Genomic DNA, 15,875 nt, shown 5'->3' with positions numbered 1-15,875 from the left:
ATTAATTCAATTGAATATTATTCATATATTTACTTACATAAAAACAATCATAATTTAAAGATTCAACTTACACCAACATATTATTAAAATATCGTAAAATTAATATTTAAAAATATATACATTTATATATTTAAAAATATTTAATAATAATATTTAAAAATAATATTTAAAAATATATACATTTATATATTTTGTACATTTTATTATCGTATATTTATATACTTTAAAGTAAAAGAAAACCCAAAAATTCTATGTGAGATAAGACTTGATTTCTTAAATCATTGGGTTCTCTTAGAAAATTTTTTATTATAGATACACGATTAAACTGAACAAAGCCTGCAAAATTTTTAGAGAAATTTCAAATTTGATGTGAAGGTCATTAATGATTAATGATTCTATACTAGTTCTATGCATTATATTCTTTAGAATGGATGACCATTTTTCCCCTGCCGAACATATTATGTGCAAGAAAGAAAGAGAAGATGCATGTTTGTGTGTGTGTGTGTGTGTGTGTTGCGAATAAAATGAAATACATTCTTCGTCCTAACACGATGTATTATTCTTCTCTTCCTTCTTTTTTTTCTTACTTATTAAACTTCGTTATTCGAAATATAAAATAAATGTACAAAATATTGACTTAATTAATGCGTGTAAGTTTGCATTGTGCAGTTTTTTTCGTTTAATTAGCAATTTTTAATTTTGGTATATGTAGAAAATGCTTATCTTTTATATTTAATCCTCTTTTTCAAAAAATATATATAATAATTTTAATTATTAATCCAATTATAACAAAGTATTTAATGTACAGTTAACATTTGTAATAAAATATGATTGATATAAGGAGGGACGAGGTTTAGTACCTGTGGCCCCGTATGGACGCTATACGGCCCTGCTGCAACTGTCTCTAAGCCGAGTTTATGCTTCCCGGCTCGAAACTCGGGACTCGCGATCTACACGCAATTGGCTCGTCGCGTTCTTGTGGAAATTTTCCGCCCAATCACTACATTCGAATTATTTGTGGCTCTTTTTTTTTATGCAACGAAGTAGGCACGCAAAACTTCAAAAACAAAAAGTATATACATCTCGCATTCTTGGCGCCAATGCGCGATGCGGTGTCGAAGAAAGCTCCAATTTTGATGCCGAGATCTCCATGCATAATGCATCCTGCTCCGCCCAGGGCGCGGAGATTCAGCCTCAGAGGGATCAAGGACGGGAAGTCTCTTATTGTTTCGACAGTCGAAGCTTCGGCTCTTAAAATTTTTCCACGTGTATTTGATTACGAAAAATAACAAGTTTATTGCGTATCATTTTATACGTAAAACTGTTTTGTTTTTAATGATTGCTATCGAACGCGATCAAATCTGCATGTTTAATTAATCAAGAGAATTGACAATTAAAATCCGGTTACGGTGTTAGTTCCCACGCGCAAAGCGCAACAACGATTGCACTTTGGTAGCGTTTTCTAGCCGGAATTGAAAAGAACGAGCAGAGCGACGCTAACGTGAGATACAACGTATTTATCGTTCATCTCCCAATACCAGTCTCGGATTTCGACGCGAGGTGCGACGGTAGGACGTATCGCGCATAGGGTAGGAAGAGTCCCGGCTGTACCAATCCCAGTAACCAAGTCCCTGCGTGAACGGCGGACGCGCGCGCGCACAACATATATGTATGTGTGTAATGCGCTTGACGAGGGTCGGAGTCGGTAGGTTGGTGGGAAGGAAGGGAAAGAGGAAATCCACTCTATAGTTCGCGTCTATGCTATGTTGCGAATACGATGGAGCGTATCTCGGCATCTGTAGTTTGCCGTTCGACCGTAGTGCGCGATGGCGCGCGGGTGGGAGAAGCGGTACAGCCAATGGTGTGGGTCGCGACGGGGTTGCCAGGGAAACAAGTTAATGATTCGGGCTGCCACCGAGGAATTGGCCTGGCCTGGGTACGGTCGGCGCGTGTAACGTTGTTCCTTAGCCGCGCATGTGCCGCGCTGCCCCCGCTAAAGGGGGGAGAACTCCACTCTTTCTCTTTCTTTCGTTCGCGCTCGTTCGCATTCGGACGTCGTCCCATCCTGTTCCGTCCCGATTCGTCTCGACTCTCGATATAGCCATGGTCGATGTCCGTGAATTGGCCGTACGGCGCCTAGGTGTGCGTGTGTACGCGCGTTGTGTACATGCATGTGTGTAAGCCATTGCTAAGCTGCTTGTATCCGTGTGTTCATCCTGATTCGACCGGTACATACATGCACACTCCGCATACACGCACGCATGCTATACTGTATATAGTATGTCGTACGTGCGCGCGCGCACAGCGCTTAAGTCGTCGCGACGATTGGTTCCCTTCCCACTACCCTCGATCTCTCTCTCTCTCTCTCGCTCTCTCTGATATTTTCTCTCTTCCCTCCCCGGACCGCTCTTCTCTTCGTATGTCCATCGCGCTTCCCTCTCTACTGCAGACTCATTTCACTGGCATCTCCTCCTTCCCGCGCTCGACCGCCTCTTCCCTCTCCCCCCCTGACCTCTTTTTCCCCACGCAGTTCCCTGCTCAGTAATATACTACCGCATATCGTTCGGTGATATGCAACGGGGAAGGGGCAGGAGTAGGAGGGTTCCCCATCGAAAGATTCGCTGTAGATTATAATATATCCGATGTCTGCGTCCGAACGGTCCTCGAATTAACGTCGAGAAAATGGAAGCGACCTAAGCGACGGGGGGAGCGATGCATAATTGCCGCGCGAGTGCCATGACGGATCCATTGGCGTATCGACGCTCGAGGGCATCGGGCCATCCTCTTCGTCGCAGAATATTGAGATATTCGATTTACAGCATTAATCTTTGCTCCGACCAGGAGTTCCGAATCTGCCGTTATCTATGCATTACCTATAGATTGACATCGTTAATTCTTAATTTACCGTAATTATGGTTGATGTTCATATAGTCGATTCTTATACTTAAGATGGTCTTAAGATGGTATTAAACGTAGACTCAACTATGAATACTAGCCAGAGAGCCGTGTTAATATCTTAAGACATTATTTAACCTTTAAGTAGATATGGTGGGGTAGTCACAGCACTCCAGGCAACGAAGAAATGTAGGATTGGAGCCTTGTTTTGGAAAAGAAAAATAGAAAGTGTTGTCCACATGTCTTAAAGTTCTTTTTTTTTACATTCCTCTATCTCCTAAAGGTTCAATTAATGTAAATTTAAATATAACATAATATACTAATGAAAAATATAACAATAATAATAATATTTCTTTAGGGTGTTGTCAGCACCCCACCTATCTACTTACGTAACTACGTAACCACTTACCTATCTACTTAAAGATTAAGACGGTTTTGAAATAAGAATCGACTTTGAATACTGACTTATAATTGCAGGTTGATGACATCTTAAGATGGTACTTAAGACGGTCTTAAATATAAGAATTGATTATGAATTCTGGCTTTGGGAGTGTCCCAGTTGCGCACAGACCTGATTGGACACCATCAATCATAGTGGTCGATGTCTAAAGTATTTCTGTTGGTTGGGTTAGATTAGATTACGTGATTGGTGGTGTCCGATCGGTCTGTGCGCAACTGGACTTTACCCCTGGCTTTGGAGTCATATTAGCATCTGAAGACATTACTTAAGATTGTCTTGAAATAAGAATTATGCAACCATATTTTTGCATGAAGCGGTTACGCCATTATGTTTTCTACTGGATTGATCAAGTCGATAATTAATAGACACTCTTACATAGTCGTTTAGATTTCTAATTTTAAGTAATGAGCTAAGTTGATGATCAGATTAAACGCCAAAAAAGATATATCAGAAAATACACATACAAAAAATTATATCTATGTAATATAAATATCTACACACGAAAGATTATGTACATTATACAAATACAAAATACATATTTAAGGTTACATACGAAAAGGTTACATAATACGTATACAAAAGGCTATTGCGTATTTGTAAGCCTGTTTTACTCTGTGAACCATTCATGCAATGCAATTTGATACAAGTGATTGCGTTATTATGCCCCACGCGATTGATTAAGAGTTAACAATTTGACTCCACGGGATACTTGTTCGTTGAGGAATCTCGAAACTTGCCAGTATCACATCTGCATCACGCATTCGTGCTGAATGTAATCTTCAGAAATTCTAATCTATAGTATCGGTTAATTATTCTAAAGAATAATGATTTCGTTAATTTTACGAAAGAATAAATATTTACTCTCTTAGGTCTCTGAGTTTTCATTATCTAGTTAACTTACGGTTAGACTAAACTTGATGTTTTACCCAATGAGCTTCACCTTTGGCATCATCATAAGTAAAACCCATTGGGTAAAACATCAGAACTACAAATTTAGATAACGAAGAAATAATATCTACATATAATTCTTTTTTAATAGAGGGCATGACGATAAATTTGTTACATTATATGTATATGTTACATTATATGTATATACTACCAAAGATTGAAACTGATATAATCAGTGTTTGCCGTTGATTATATAAAATTATCTAGATAATCATCTAGATAAAGAAATAGTCTCATCTTATCTTTATCTAGATTATTATACTGTACGTTATCTTTATCTTTATCTTAGATAAAACAAATATTATCTTTTTAAATTATCTGAGATAATGCAAATACCGAAGATGAAGTATTGTTTTTAGCTCTAAGTTACCATTTATCTTAACAGATTTTTTCAAGATTGCAAAATTTATTGCTAGTACTGAAAATCTATAAATACGTAATGCTAACTATAGATTTTTACTGGCAGTATATATTGAAACGCAGTTCAGATCAATAGTAGTGCAATATAAAAATTTTCCCAAAATTATAAATTTGAAAGCTTTTCTAAAAAAAATTGTCAATTATTATATAATGTAATTTATATATATATATATATATATATATATATATATATTTTTTTTTTTTTTTGATTTTTATTTGGATAATATTTAAAAATGAGAAATATTTGTTCTCAGTGTAATTATTTAAAGAATTTTTATTTTTAAAAATATTATTTTAGAAATAAAAATATAAACATATTTTATATTCTAAATTGTTTTTTGCTCAATAACGATATTATCTGAAAATTATCTAGATAAACCTATGAATTTTTTTATCTTTTATCTAGATAAATGAAAATTAAATTATCTTTATCTTGTCTAAGATACATTTATAGGTAATTTATCTGATTTATATCTAGATAAATTTTAAGTTATCTAAGCGCAGTACTGGATGTAGTCTTGGCGAGTTCAATTTCTGCAGACGTGCGAAAAGGAACCTTATGTTGAATACTGCGTGTTGTTTATTCGAGAATAAGCATAAGAGTCGTCGCATGCATACGCTATCCAAGTATAAACTTTGCGAAGTTATATACTTAATAAACATCAACTAACAGTTACATAACATCACGGTTATAATTATGCATTCAATCATATAAATGTAATATAACATGTTGTACGTAACAGTTATATTGTTAAATATTGATGTTATATTGCTGTTTGTTGGTTTATTGAATATTGGTATCAAGCCTCACATTCTACATTGTAAAGGATATGCAAAATAATATGTGTGAACAAATACAAAATCACAATTTATAATGAAAATGTGTATAAATATCGCTATAGATCGTAATTTTTAAATTTGCTGTTTATGTAATTTTATATATTTCTTTACAATGTGTAACGTAAGTGTATTTGATAAAATTTACAATCTCCTTCATTAACTTTTAAATAGATAGGTGGTCACAAGGTACGTAAGTTGTATAGGTAAGTGGAGTGCTGACAACATACAAAAATGTTATTATTATTATTGTTATATTTTTCATTAGTATATATTACGTTATATTTAAATTTACATTAGTTGAACTCTTAAGAGGTAGAAGAATATAAAAAAATGAACATTAAGACTTGTAGACAATACTTTTGCTGTACTTTTCCACAACAAAGTTTCTAATGCATTTCTTCGTTACTTGGGGTGTGCTATGGCCACCCAACCTACCTAGTTAAAGGTTAAGGATAGATCTCTATTTAAGAATTTCAAAAATTAAAATATCACTAATGCACTAAATTACATTTATGTTCATTTTAACTTAAAGTAAGAGAACCTGTTGATAAATCTATTAGTTTTCTTTCACAAACACTAAAAATAAAAACGGGTTAGTATATTTATAAGTAAGTAAGGATGTAAGCACATGTATTTTCGTAATAAAAAGTCAAACATTTGGTTGATATCTATTATCCATTCGTTATTGTTGAAATGATTTTTAAATTGTCTGCCACAGAGATCCGTTTGTCTCCATTGTATTAGTATTTCTTTCAAAGAGCCTAATGGAACTTTAACGAGTCTCGTGGTACGGCCTACAACGAATCGTTACGAGCGGCGTTCCTTGGGCGGCGCTCTTCCCCATTGTGATCCCCGAATTTGAGAAATGAAGACAAGTTACGCCCGTCCTGATGTCGCTTTACCGACGACGCGACGGGTTTTATCGATTGGGCATTTAAGATTTCAGCGGCTGGATTAAGCTTCATCGACCCATCGCTTCTATTTTCCACCTGCTGGCCACGCTAAAATTAAGTTCTTAATAATTCTCTCCTTTCAACGCTTTTTCGCGAACGATGATAGCTGACGGTCTAACGAACGGATCACAAAGATATTGTCGCGAAAGGAACGTTCCGCCGATTAATTATGGACGCAATTACGAAATGTCTTCTGTTAATTGTTAAAAATCGCGATATGATCGAACACGATGCGTTTATTTATTCGCATTAAATCGATATGTAGGGCACCTGAATAAACGCACAATCGTGAAAAAGATATAATTTACATCGGATAACGTTACCGAGGGATAACGCACTGCAAAGAGCACTCGAACGAGATACTGCTAATTGCGCGAATACAGTTACACCGTGGATATTAACGATACTCTTCTGTTACGAGTGGGCGAGCGCGTGGAAACGACAGAATGCGTACAAAGCGCATTTTGTTCGCGCCCTCTTACTCCGCTGTGCGCCTTTGTCACGCTTCTTTTTACTTGATTATTTGTAATTTATCGATGGGAACGGAAAGCCACGAATCGTTTGTATAGACTGATAGAATTATATTGCATGCGAAAGGTATATTGAAAGTGTGAAACGCAACGATGCTTCTGACGCGTCACACTTTGATCAAAGGCGCAGAACAATTTAAAGAGAAACTTCCGGTGTCATTTTTTGTTATTCGACTCTCCGTTTGATTCGAAACTGGAGCGACTCGAATTCGCATTCCACGACAGTTTGTGAAATTACGAAATGTCACGGCATTGACCTTGTATACAACACCGTCGCGGATAGAAGGCGTTAAATTTGTAGCCACGGTTCGAATAATCGGATAAAGATTTTGATAAAAATAGTCTCGTGTCTTCGAGGCGGAGAAGAGATACGATTACTAACTCGTCAGCAGAAAATTAAAACCCAAAATATCTTGCAGGAGGTAGGTCGCTTTCTTGTATATTTTAATATATTGGCGAACTGCAGTCACTGATTCGCAGACGCCACGTATTTGAAGAACTTCGAAATACGAGGAAAAATCCAGCCTTATTTCTTCATAGCTTCGAATAATAGATATAATAGTAAATTATGTCAAGATTATAATAACAATAAAAGATTGTTGTAATAAATGATGATTAAGTAAAAGAAGTACGATTGTATTGTATTGTTAAACCTTGTATCAGAAAAGAGAAAGTTTTTTTTTTTAAACATCTTTGCAATGATATTTCGATGAAATACGAATTTAATAGTCGCATTTTGATGTCAAATACAAAAATCTGAAGAAGCAATCGACACTTGTATCTCTAACTTAATGTTCACTTAAATGAATATTTTGCTTTGTTATGGTTGAAAAAGGCTTATTCTCATGAATCTTTTAAGAAAAAAGTATTGAAGTAATTGAGACGTAACTTTTGCGAAGATATTTTGTTGAGATTTTTTAATTGTTTTTATATTTCAGATTAATCAGTGGCTCTCAATCATTTTTACAGAAGGGATCTACAGTCCCTAATTTAACGCCACCTATATATTCTCACTGTGACTATTGCAGACTATCCAGTGGCTTATAAAATTACCATTGTAATATACAAAAATCAATAAATATTTCTAAATTTTTTTTTTAATCTTAATTAATTCAATATTTTTTTTTATTATTCTTGAAAATGGATTTTTTTTTAACAAGACAGGATATTTCATTAAAGACTTTCAAGAATTCTTTGAGGCAAGTTACACCTAAATGAACCTTTCTTCAAAAAAATTTGTTTACTGAAAGAAAAAAATCAAATTTTAACAAATATTTGTTTGAATAGTTGCAATAAAATATTTACTTTACGATACATAAATATTTACTCTATAAAAAAATGTTAATTAAATTAGTGGTTCTTGTACTAAATAAATATTTACACATTTAGTAAATATTTCATTAAAACTATTCAAACAAAATAATTATTTATTAATAAATATTAATAGATTTTTTAATAAATCTTAAAATTATTAAAATTTAGTAATTTTTTTCTGTGGTGTTAATAAACTGGAGCTTGCAATTTCGCGACGGATATCCAGTAATTTTAAAGAAGTATCTGATTGGCTCACGGACGGTGGTTTTCTCCGCGAATGATAGATTCGATTATTCATGCGGCTGTCTTTTCAACGCGCCATTACGTCGATCGCCGAGACGTATACGTGATTTTATATCAATTACAGACACGACGAATCGCACTTTCTGCACAATCGCGCGCGTGAAAGGCGCACCACCGCACGTACGTCCGGCTATAAATAGGCACGCTAAGATAGCCACGCCTTAATCACTGTAACGCTGAGACGGATAGCAGTGTTAATGCTCGTCTGAGATTGTTGCGACAGACGTCTTTTTGTAATTATTCTCTATGCAATTCGTACATTGCATCCCGCGTATCTGCATATGCCACAATGGGTTATCGTGACTACGGTCACGAAGCGATCTAAAACGAAAAAGAAGGAATTTGACTATACATTTAGGAAGGACGTTTATTCTAGGAAATAATTCAGATTATCCGATTATCGTAAACTAAAAGAGATAAACTCAAGTCGGACGGTTTCTTTCCCATCAGGTCTTTTTTCTTTACGCACGTAATTTTCACGAAAATCTTTGTTGATATGGAAGATGGATGCTTGTGTGAAAAAAAAAAACGGAAAGAAAAAGTTTAATTCAAGATAAACACTTATCTTTATATGATGTTATCTCCGAGTTTATATCTTTAGGTTTATAATAGTTTTTCTGTTTATTTTCTTAGATACGTGATGCTTATCGCGAAGCGACGCTTTCAAAATTGAAGCTACTCGAGAAGAGTTTTAAGCAGTATTGTTAATACATTTTCTTATCAGTTTTAAATATTTATAATGAATACACCAAGAACATCGTGTATTATAAATTAATACAATAATTCTTAAAAAAAATATTATAGGTTTTTATATTTTCCTCCTTTAAAAATTTCCATAAACTTTTTTTGCTCCCAAAATTTCCACTGTGATAGTAACAAAATTAAAATTTGAGAAAAATTCTTCATCTGGTAATTCTGATGTTAAACATTACATATGTAATTTAATTCATTATGTAGGTGTATCACTATGTAAATATTGTATCATCACAAAATTCACCTATAAAATAAAGTATAAAATATAACTTTTTATATGTAAATACATGTCAACTAATTAGTATTTGGCATAGTACATTTTTTTATGTTGAGAGGATGTGGATGGCAATTTACATTTGGAAAAGATTATATACAATAAAACGAAGTGATTTGATGATAGAGAAATAGTACAGTTTATTTTTAATTGCGATATCATACACTATACGACACATATCTTAAATCTTATTTAATCAATTAATTCAAATAGTAAAAGTCAATACACCACATTTATAAGTTTTTGTCACGACCTGTAAAATCTTAGACCTGCTCTTTGTAGGCTGTTCTGAGTGTCTCAAGTATTATCTTAAGATGTCATCAACCAATGACAGAGCCATAATAGCATCTTAACACATTACTCAAAACGGTTTTGAAATAAAAATAAAAGATTTGTCTATGAGCACTGGTTCATGTTTTTTTTAATTTTTGTATGTAAGATAAAATAGATATATGTATAATGAGACGTTAAGGGAAAAAAAGAAAATTGAGAAAAGTACAAAACTTTTAAAGATAAAGAACAGACTAATGGAGCAAATGGTCCATTTTTACTTCCTCATTAGATTTTGGAGAGATAAGTTATTCTCGTAATACAAAAGTATTACTGTGTCGATAATAAACGTGAGCAAAGATTCGTTGAAGTTGATAAATGAGCTGAAGATGGCGGTAGTTTCAATCAGCAAATTATGATTTATTGCGTCGATAAATTATACTGCAATGTAATTAAGAAATTATGCACGTTGATATATTCGAAATGTAACGATAATAATGAAAGCCTATTGCATACGTAACGCGAACTATTATAGATATTATAGATATATAGTATTGCCAGTACATTTTAAACCGTATTTTAAGCTGGGTATACACTTAGCGAGCAAACAGCAACGAACACACACATTCCGTATATCGTGCAAAAATTTTCTTTTTGTATCGCCTCATGAGGGAATCTAGCCGAATGAATCGAACAACGCGTTCGCTGTTCGTTCGGTATTCATTCGCTAAGTGTTGTATACTCAGCTTTATATACACTGTGTGCAGAGGCGGTGTAAACACATCAAGCGATTTAATAAATACGACGCGAGATGAGGAGGGCGCCAGTTTTCTAATGCGCCCTTAACCCTTAACACCGCTCAAGAGATTGAAATTTCTTTCAATGAATTTATTCGGTGATTTCAGTATGCACAAGACTTGTGATTTATTGCTTACAGATTTGGACAGCTATGATTTGCAGTTTATTTCTGCATATTAAAATTTAGTTAAAAAAAAATTTTTGATCGAAATTAACGATAATATCATGTGTTTGGCTCTATATATATATATATATATATATATATATATATATATATATATATATATATATATATATATATATATACATATGTATGTATGTATGTATTTTATTAATGTATGTATTTTATTATATGTATACTTTTTAAAATAGTGCAATTGTGTTGTGAGACTAAATTGATTATATATTAAATAATAAAAATTAAATATTTAATAGAAATATTAAATAATTATTAATAGAGATTATTAAGTTTTATCTTATTTTATTAATAAAATTTTATATTTAATTAATATATTTATTATTTATTAATTAATTATTTTATTAACTTTTTTATATTTTTTATTAACGAAATGATGAATGATAAAAATATTAATTATTAGTGGAAAAAAGTCATTTATTCATTATTAGTGGAAAAATTGTTTATTTGTTTATTTATTGATTTACGTTAGTTCAATTCAATATCTTTTGTTTATCTAAATAAAAAATTTTATTTTATTGAATCCAAATTAGCTCTAAATTATGTAATGACCATAATATAAAATATAGATATAAAAATGTCAAATAATTCGATAAAGATTGCGATTAGGTTTATTAATACAAATTTATTGTTCTAATCAAATACTGTGTATATGTTTTTGTTACACATTTATAATAAATGATTTAAACACTTAGGCCTCTATTGAGAACGTGTTCCTGAAGAAAGATATTATCATGGTTTGTTGTTAGTCTATCTTTATCATTGACGAAAGACAAAGATAAAATAACAAAATCATGCGCTAACTTCTTTAGAAGAGCGTGTGAATATTAATATCAATAAAATTAATAAGACGCTACTAGACTTCCAAATTTTTTAAAAGTTCTATCGTATGTAGCCGCGTGTAGAAAATTTATTTTCTTGAGATGTATGGGATGTTTGGATTGCATTATTCATTTTTAGAATATAAGCATCCCAATCAATCGTTAATTAAAATACAATCTATCAGCTCAATTGCATCTATCAGAGACTTATTAATTTTATGGTTGATGTTCACACACAACTAAAAACGTCAACGCGTGATTTTGTTCTATCCTTGTCTTTTGTCTAACGAACGATAAAGATAGAATGATAAAGATAGATTGACAAAAAATGCGATAACATTTTCAGAAACATGCTCTGAATACGAGCCTGTGTTAGAAAGGAGGGGGGCATATATATTACAAAATGAGATCTACGGAAAAAAATAATTTTGCTGAAGTATCGCGTAAGAATCTAAAAATTTACAATTTTTCTATCCCTTTTGCTACAAAAAACTTGCAAAGTTACATGAAAAGAACAGTTTTGCACATAATATCTATAATAAAAATTTAGCTGGATATAAACATCATCTGAAAACCACTTTATTGAATCATCAAAATAATTATGAAGGACGTTCAAGAGTAATGAGCAATGCCACAAAAAAAAAAGTTTTAACATTCTAGCAACCAAGTTGAATGTTCTATATAATTATTAGGTTATTTAGAAAGTTTGTTTTAAATCTTTTATATAAGTTTAAGACGCATATTTTACGTAAAGAGTAACTTTATTTTTTTAAGCAAATATGTATCCCTTTGTTCACTGACCTTGACCCGTCGCTCAAGTAGCTGCATGTTCATGCTTTAAAATGAAGGCTTCTTACTGGCAAAGAATTGATCGAGATGAGATAAATTTTGAGAGCTTTTAAAGACTCGAATTTTTTGTCCTTTTTCAAAGAAAGAAAATTTTTCATAGAGAGAAATAAGTGTAGTAGTTGCATATGGGAAAAAATTGGAAGAATACGAAGAATGAGGAAGAACGTCCCATTCGAAGTCCATTAGCTTTCTACGAACAATCTAGTATGAATGGAGACTTTCTTATGGCGGTTATGGAGCTTTTTGGATGTGGAATTTCTCACCCAAATTTGGGTGAGAAAATAAGAAAAAAACATTTCAATTTTTGACCAATTTTAAGAAATTTTAAGTAATTTGATAAAAATAATATTTGATTATTTATTTGATTTATTTTTATTCATTTGATATAAATAGAAAATAATATTTTAGGATGTCCATGTTGCACGCCACAACACATACAATAAAAGAGGAAATATGTTACTGAAACCGTCCCTGCCCCCCTTTTGAATAAAGCCAGAATAAGGCATTCACTATTCAGAAAAGCTAAAAGTCTCAGTCTCTATAATCAAGTATTTTGATGCTTTAATAAAATTATTTTTTATGTCCAGCTAAATAAGATTAATATGATTCTTAGGAACAAGTAACGAAATCGTAATGAGTTGAATCAATTTGTCGACGTAGTAATTAATCAGTCATGTATTGCAACGTAAAAACTTATCCTTAAACATATAGAATAATACTTGATAAATTAAATTTTAAATAGGCGGCACATATATCGGAATTACTCTATGTTTTTATACTGAAGATAGTTTCATATGTGTATATAGATCGAAATATTTGTCATATTTCATAATGTTATAATAAGTTTAAGTATTAAAAAATTTTAGCTTGATTCATAATAGACAATTATTTTTCATTTCTAAGTTTTTTCTTGCTTTGTTTTCCTTTTCAGAATTAATTTACTGTGAGAAACAATCAGGATGCGAGGCGCGCTGATGGGTATCCCGTTTCGGTCGTGCAACGAGGCCGTTGCTCGATGTTTGGGAAAAATCACGGGTCGTTACTATTCGACTGCGAAACCCGAATTAACGTCGGTCAGGTATAAAATGCGACGTGGACCCTACGCCACGGTCACGGACGCAGACATTCGTTTCTTCGATTCGTTGCTTGGCTCCAATCGCTTCATCACGGATCCGGATGAATGCGAAAGATACAATATCGATTTCCCAAAGACCGTAAGAGGTAAGAGAGAAGAGAAGAGAGAGAGAGAGAGAGAGAGAGCACATGGGAAGAATTTTTAATTTTTTTTTAAATAAATAGAGAGAAATTGAAAGAGTTTTTAATTAAAAAAAATCATTGCGATGCAAAATATAATAGACTTGTAATATTATAATAAATAAATAAATATATATATATATATAAAATATAACAATGTAATTAAAATTTAAGTGTATCCGGGTAAAAAGAATATATATAATTAAATATAAGTAATTTAGAATATAAATCATTATTTAAAAAATATGTATATTTTTTTTCTTTTGTATAATTTCTATTTATATACATATATAGAAAAAATAATACCAAATTATAATTGGAAAATAATTAAATTGCATTATTTTTTTTGGTAAAAAATAATGTTTGAGTTAATTAAAAAAAGAAAACTGAATCCAACAGGCAAGTTTCAGACATTAAAGATGTATAGTTTGAGAGAGAATAAATAATGCTGAAAATCTTTTTCTAAGAAAACGAATTTTTTGTTGTTATATGAAAATCATTGCTATTTTTTGAAACAGGAATTATATGATTTTTACATGATATAATTTTTTAATTATTTTGCATTAATAAAAATGTTAAGGTAAAGTTATTAATATTATAAATAATAATCAATTTAATCTGTGTATGTGTGTGAACGTTATTACTTTATTGTACTTGGAAATTTAGCAGCACTAAGTACTTTTTTACATTAAAATTTTTTTATTTAACCTTTAAACATACTAGGAGATTTGGGAGACCCCCTATGATGTTTTAAACGCTTATTGTGTGAAGACGGAATAAGATAGGAGGTTCGGACCAGGGGGTCTATCGTATAACTTTTTCTCTAGGGCAGAAAGGTGAAAAGTGAAATCTTTAATCATTGAAATTAATGGCGAAATGGAAAAAAGAGTTTCTACACGGTGTTCGAAATATATCATAAAACATATCAATTTTCAATTTTAGACACCTTGAGTTATTCAAAAATACCTCATATTTTGTTACATAATTATACTTTTCAATAGGAATGATAATGACGTAATTGTAAAGTAATAGAAAAATATTAATCTTTGGTATAATTCACAAAGGTTATGCAGATCAAATTAAATCTGGTTCCACTAATCTTTTTTGCAGGAGTTTGAAACGATTATTACTATATCCGAAATAATTTCAGATGTCTGCAAGTGGTCGGCTCGCATATTTAGTGATAGATGTTATTTTGTTATCTGTTAACTGAGTAACCGTTATCGAAAAATAACTTCAGTAATCGTCATTAAATTTGGAAAATAACGATTATCGAGCTAAACAGTTATTTCATTACAATGAGACTGTTCACGTTGATTGCACTTTTTTCACGCATAAGGGCACCATCGGAATTGCCTGTCATCGATTTTGATGAACTTTAGATATGTTGAAGAATGTAAAAAATTATTAGACTTTTATTTTTTTAAATCTGCTTTTGAGATTTAGAGATTGAAACATTCTCGAAAACCTTCTCGAAACCTTCTTGAAAATAATAATGTACTTTTTCATTTTTATTAGCGAATATCTTTGAAATTCTGAGGTATATGAAAAAAAATGTTTTATACAAAAGTTTTATAGTTTTTTATACTCTGTATAATGGTATATTTACTTTTTAGAAAAAATCAAATTTTCTAAATTATCCTCTCACTTCTCACTCATTAATTTTGCAAAATATCAAAATTTTGTAAGGTCAAAAATTAAAGTGCATTGAGTGCCGAATTTATTTATATATAATAATATATGGTTCTATAATTCAATTTTTAAAAAAACGAAATGACAGCATTGTGGAGGTAAGTTAACTTGGATATTTTAGAAAAATAAATACATTGTTGTACAGAATACGAAATACTATAAAACTTTTGTTGTTTCTAAAAATAATAAAATCCATTACTTTCGAGGGAAGGCTATGTAAAAAAATAATATTATGGATACCAAAATTAAAAAAAAGTAGTATTTACGTTTTTACAAAAAATTGCCCTGTTTTTTTGCCTCCTTCT

The 15,875-nt window shown here is 31.7% G+C and overlaps 1 protein-coding gene across 1 annotated transcript in view; it reads left to right on the top strand.

Annotated features, from left to right (window-relative positions):
• Positions 1 to 15,875, top strand: part of LOC105199825 (D-2-hydroxyglutarate dehydrogenase, mitochondrial) — a 29,764-nt gene that overhangs the window by 5,665 nt on the left and 8,224 nt on the right. The window contains exon 2 of the mRNA XM_026137756.2: positions 13,556 to 13,845. Within this exon, the coding sequence (XP_025993541.2) occupies positions 13,584 to 13,845 (262 nt within the window). The 5' untranslated portion in view covers positions 13,556 to 13,583. The remainder of the gene's footprint in view (positions 1 to 13,555; positions 13,846 to 15,875) is intronic.

The sequence above is a fragment of the Solenopsis invicta genome, chromosome 7 (genome assembly GCF_016802725.1).
Source record: "Solenopsis invicta isolate M01_SB chromosome 7, UNIL_Sinv_3.0, whole genome shotgun sequence".
NCBI classification, from domain to species: domain Eukaryota; kingdom Metazoa; phylum Arthropoda; class Insecta; order Hymenoptera; family Formicidae; genus Solenopsis; species Solenopsis invicta.
Note: the sequence above shows the minus strand (reverse complement) of the source record. Positions and strands in the feature narration are given on the sequence as shown.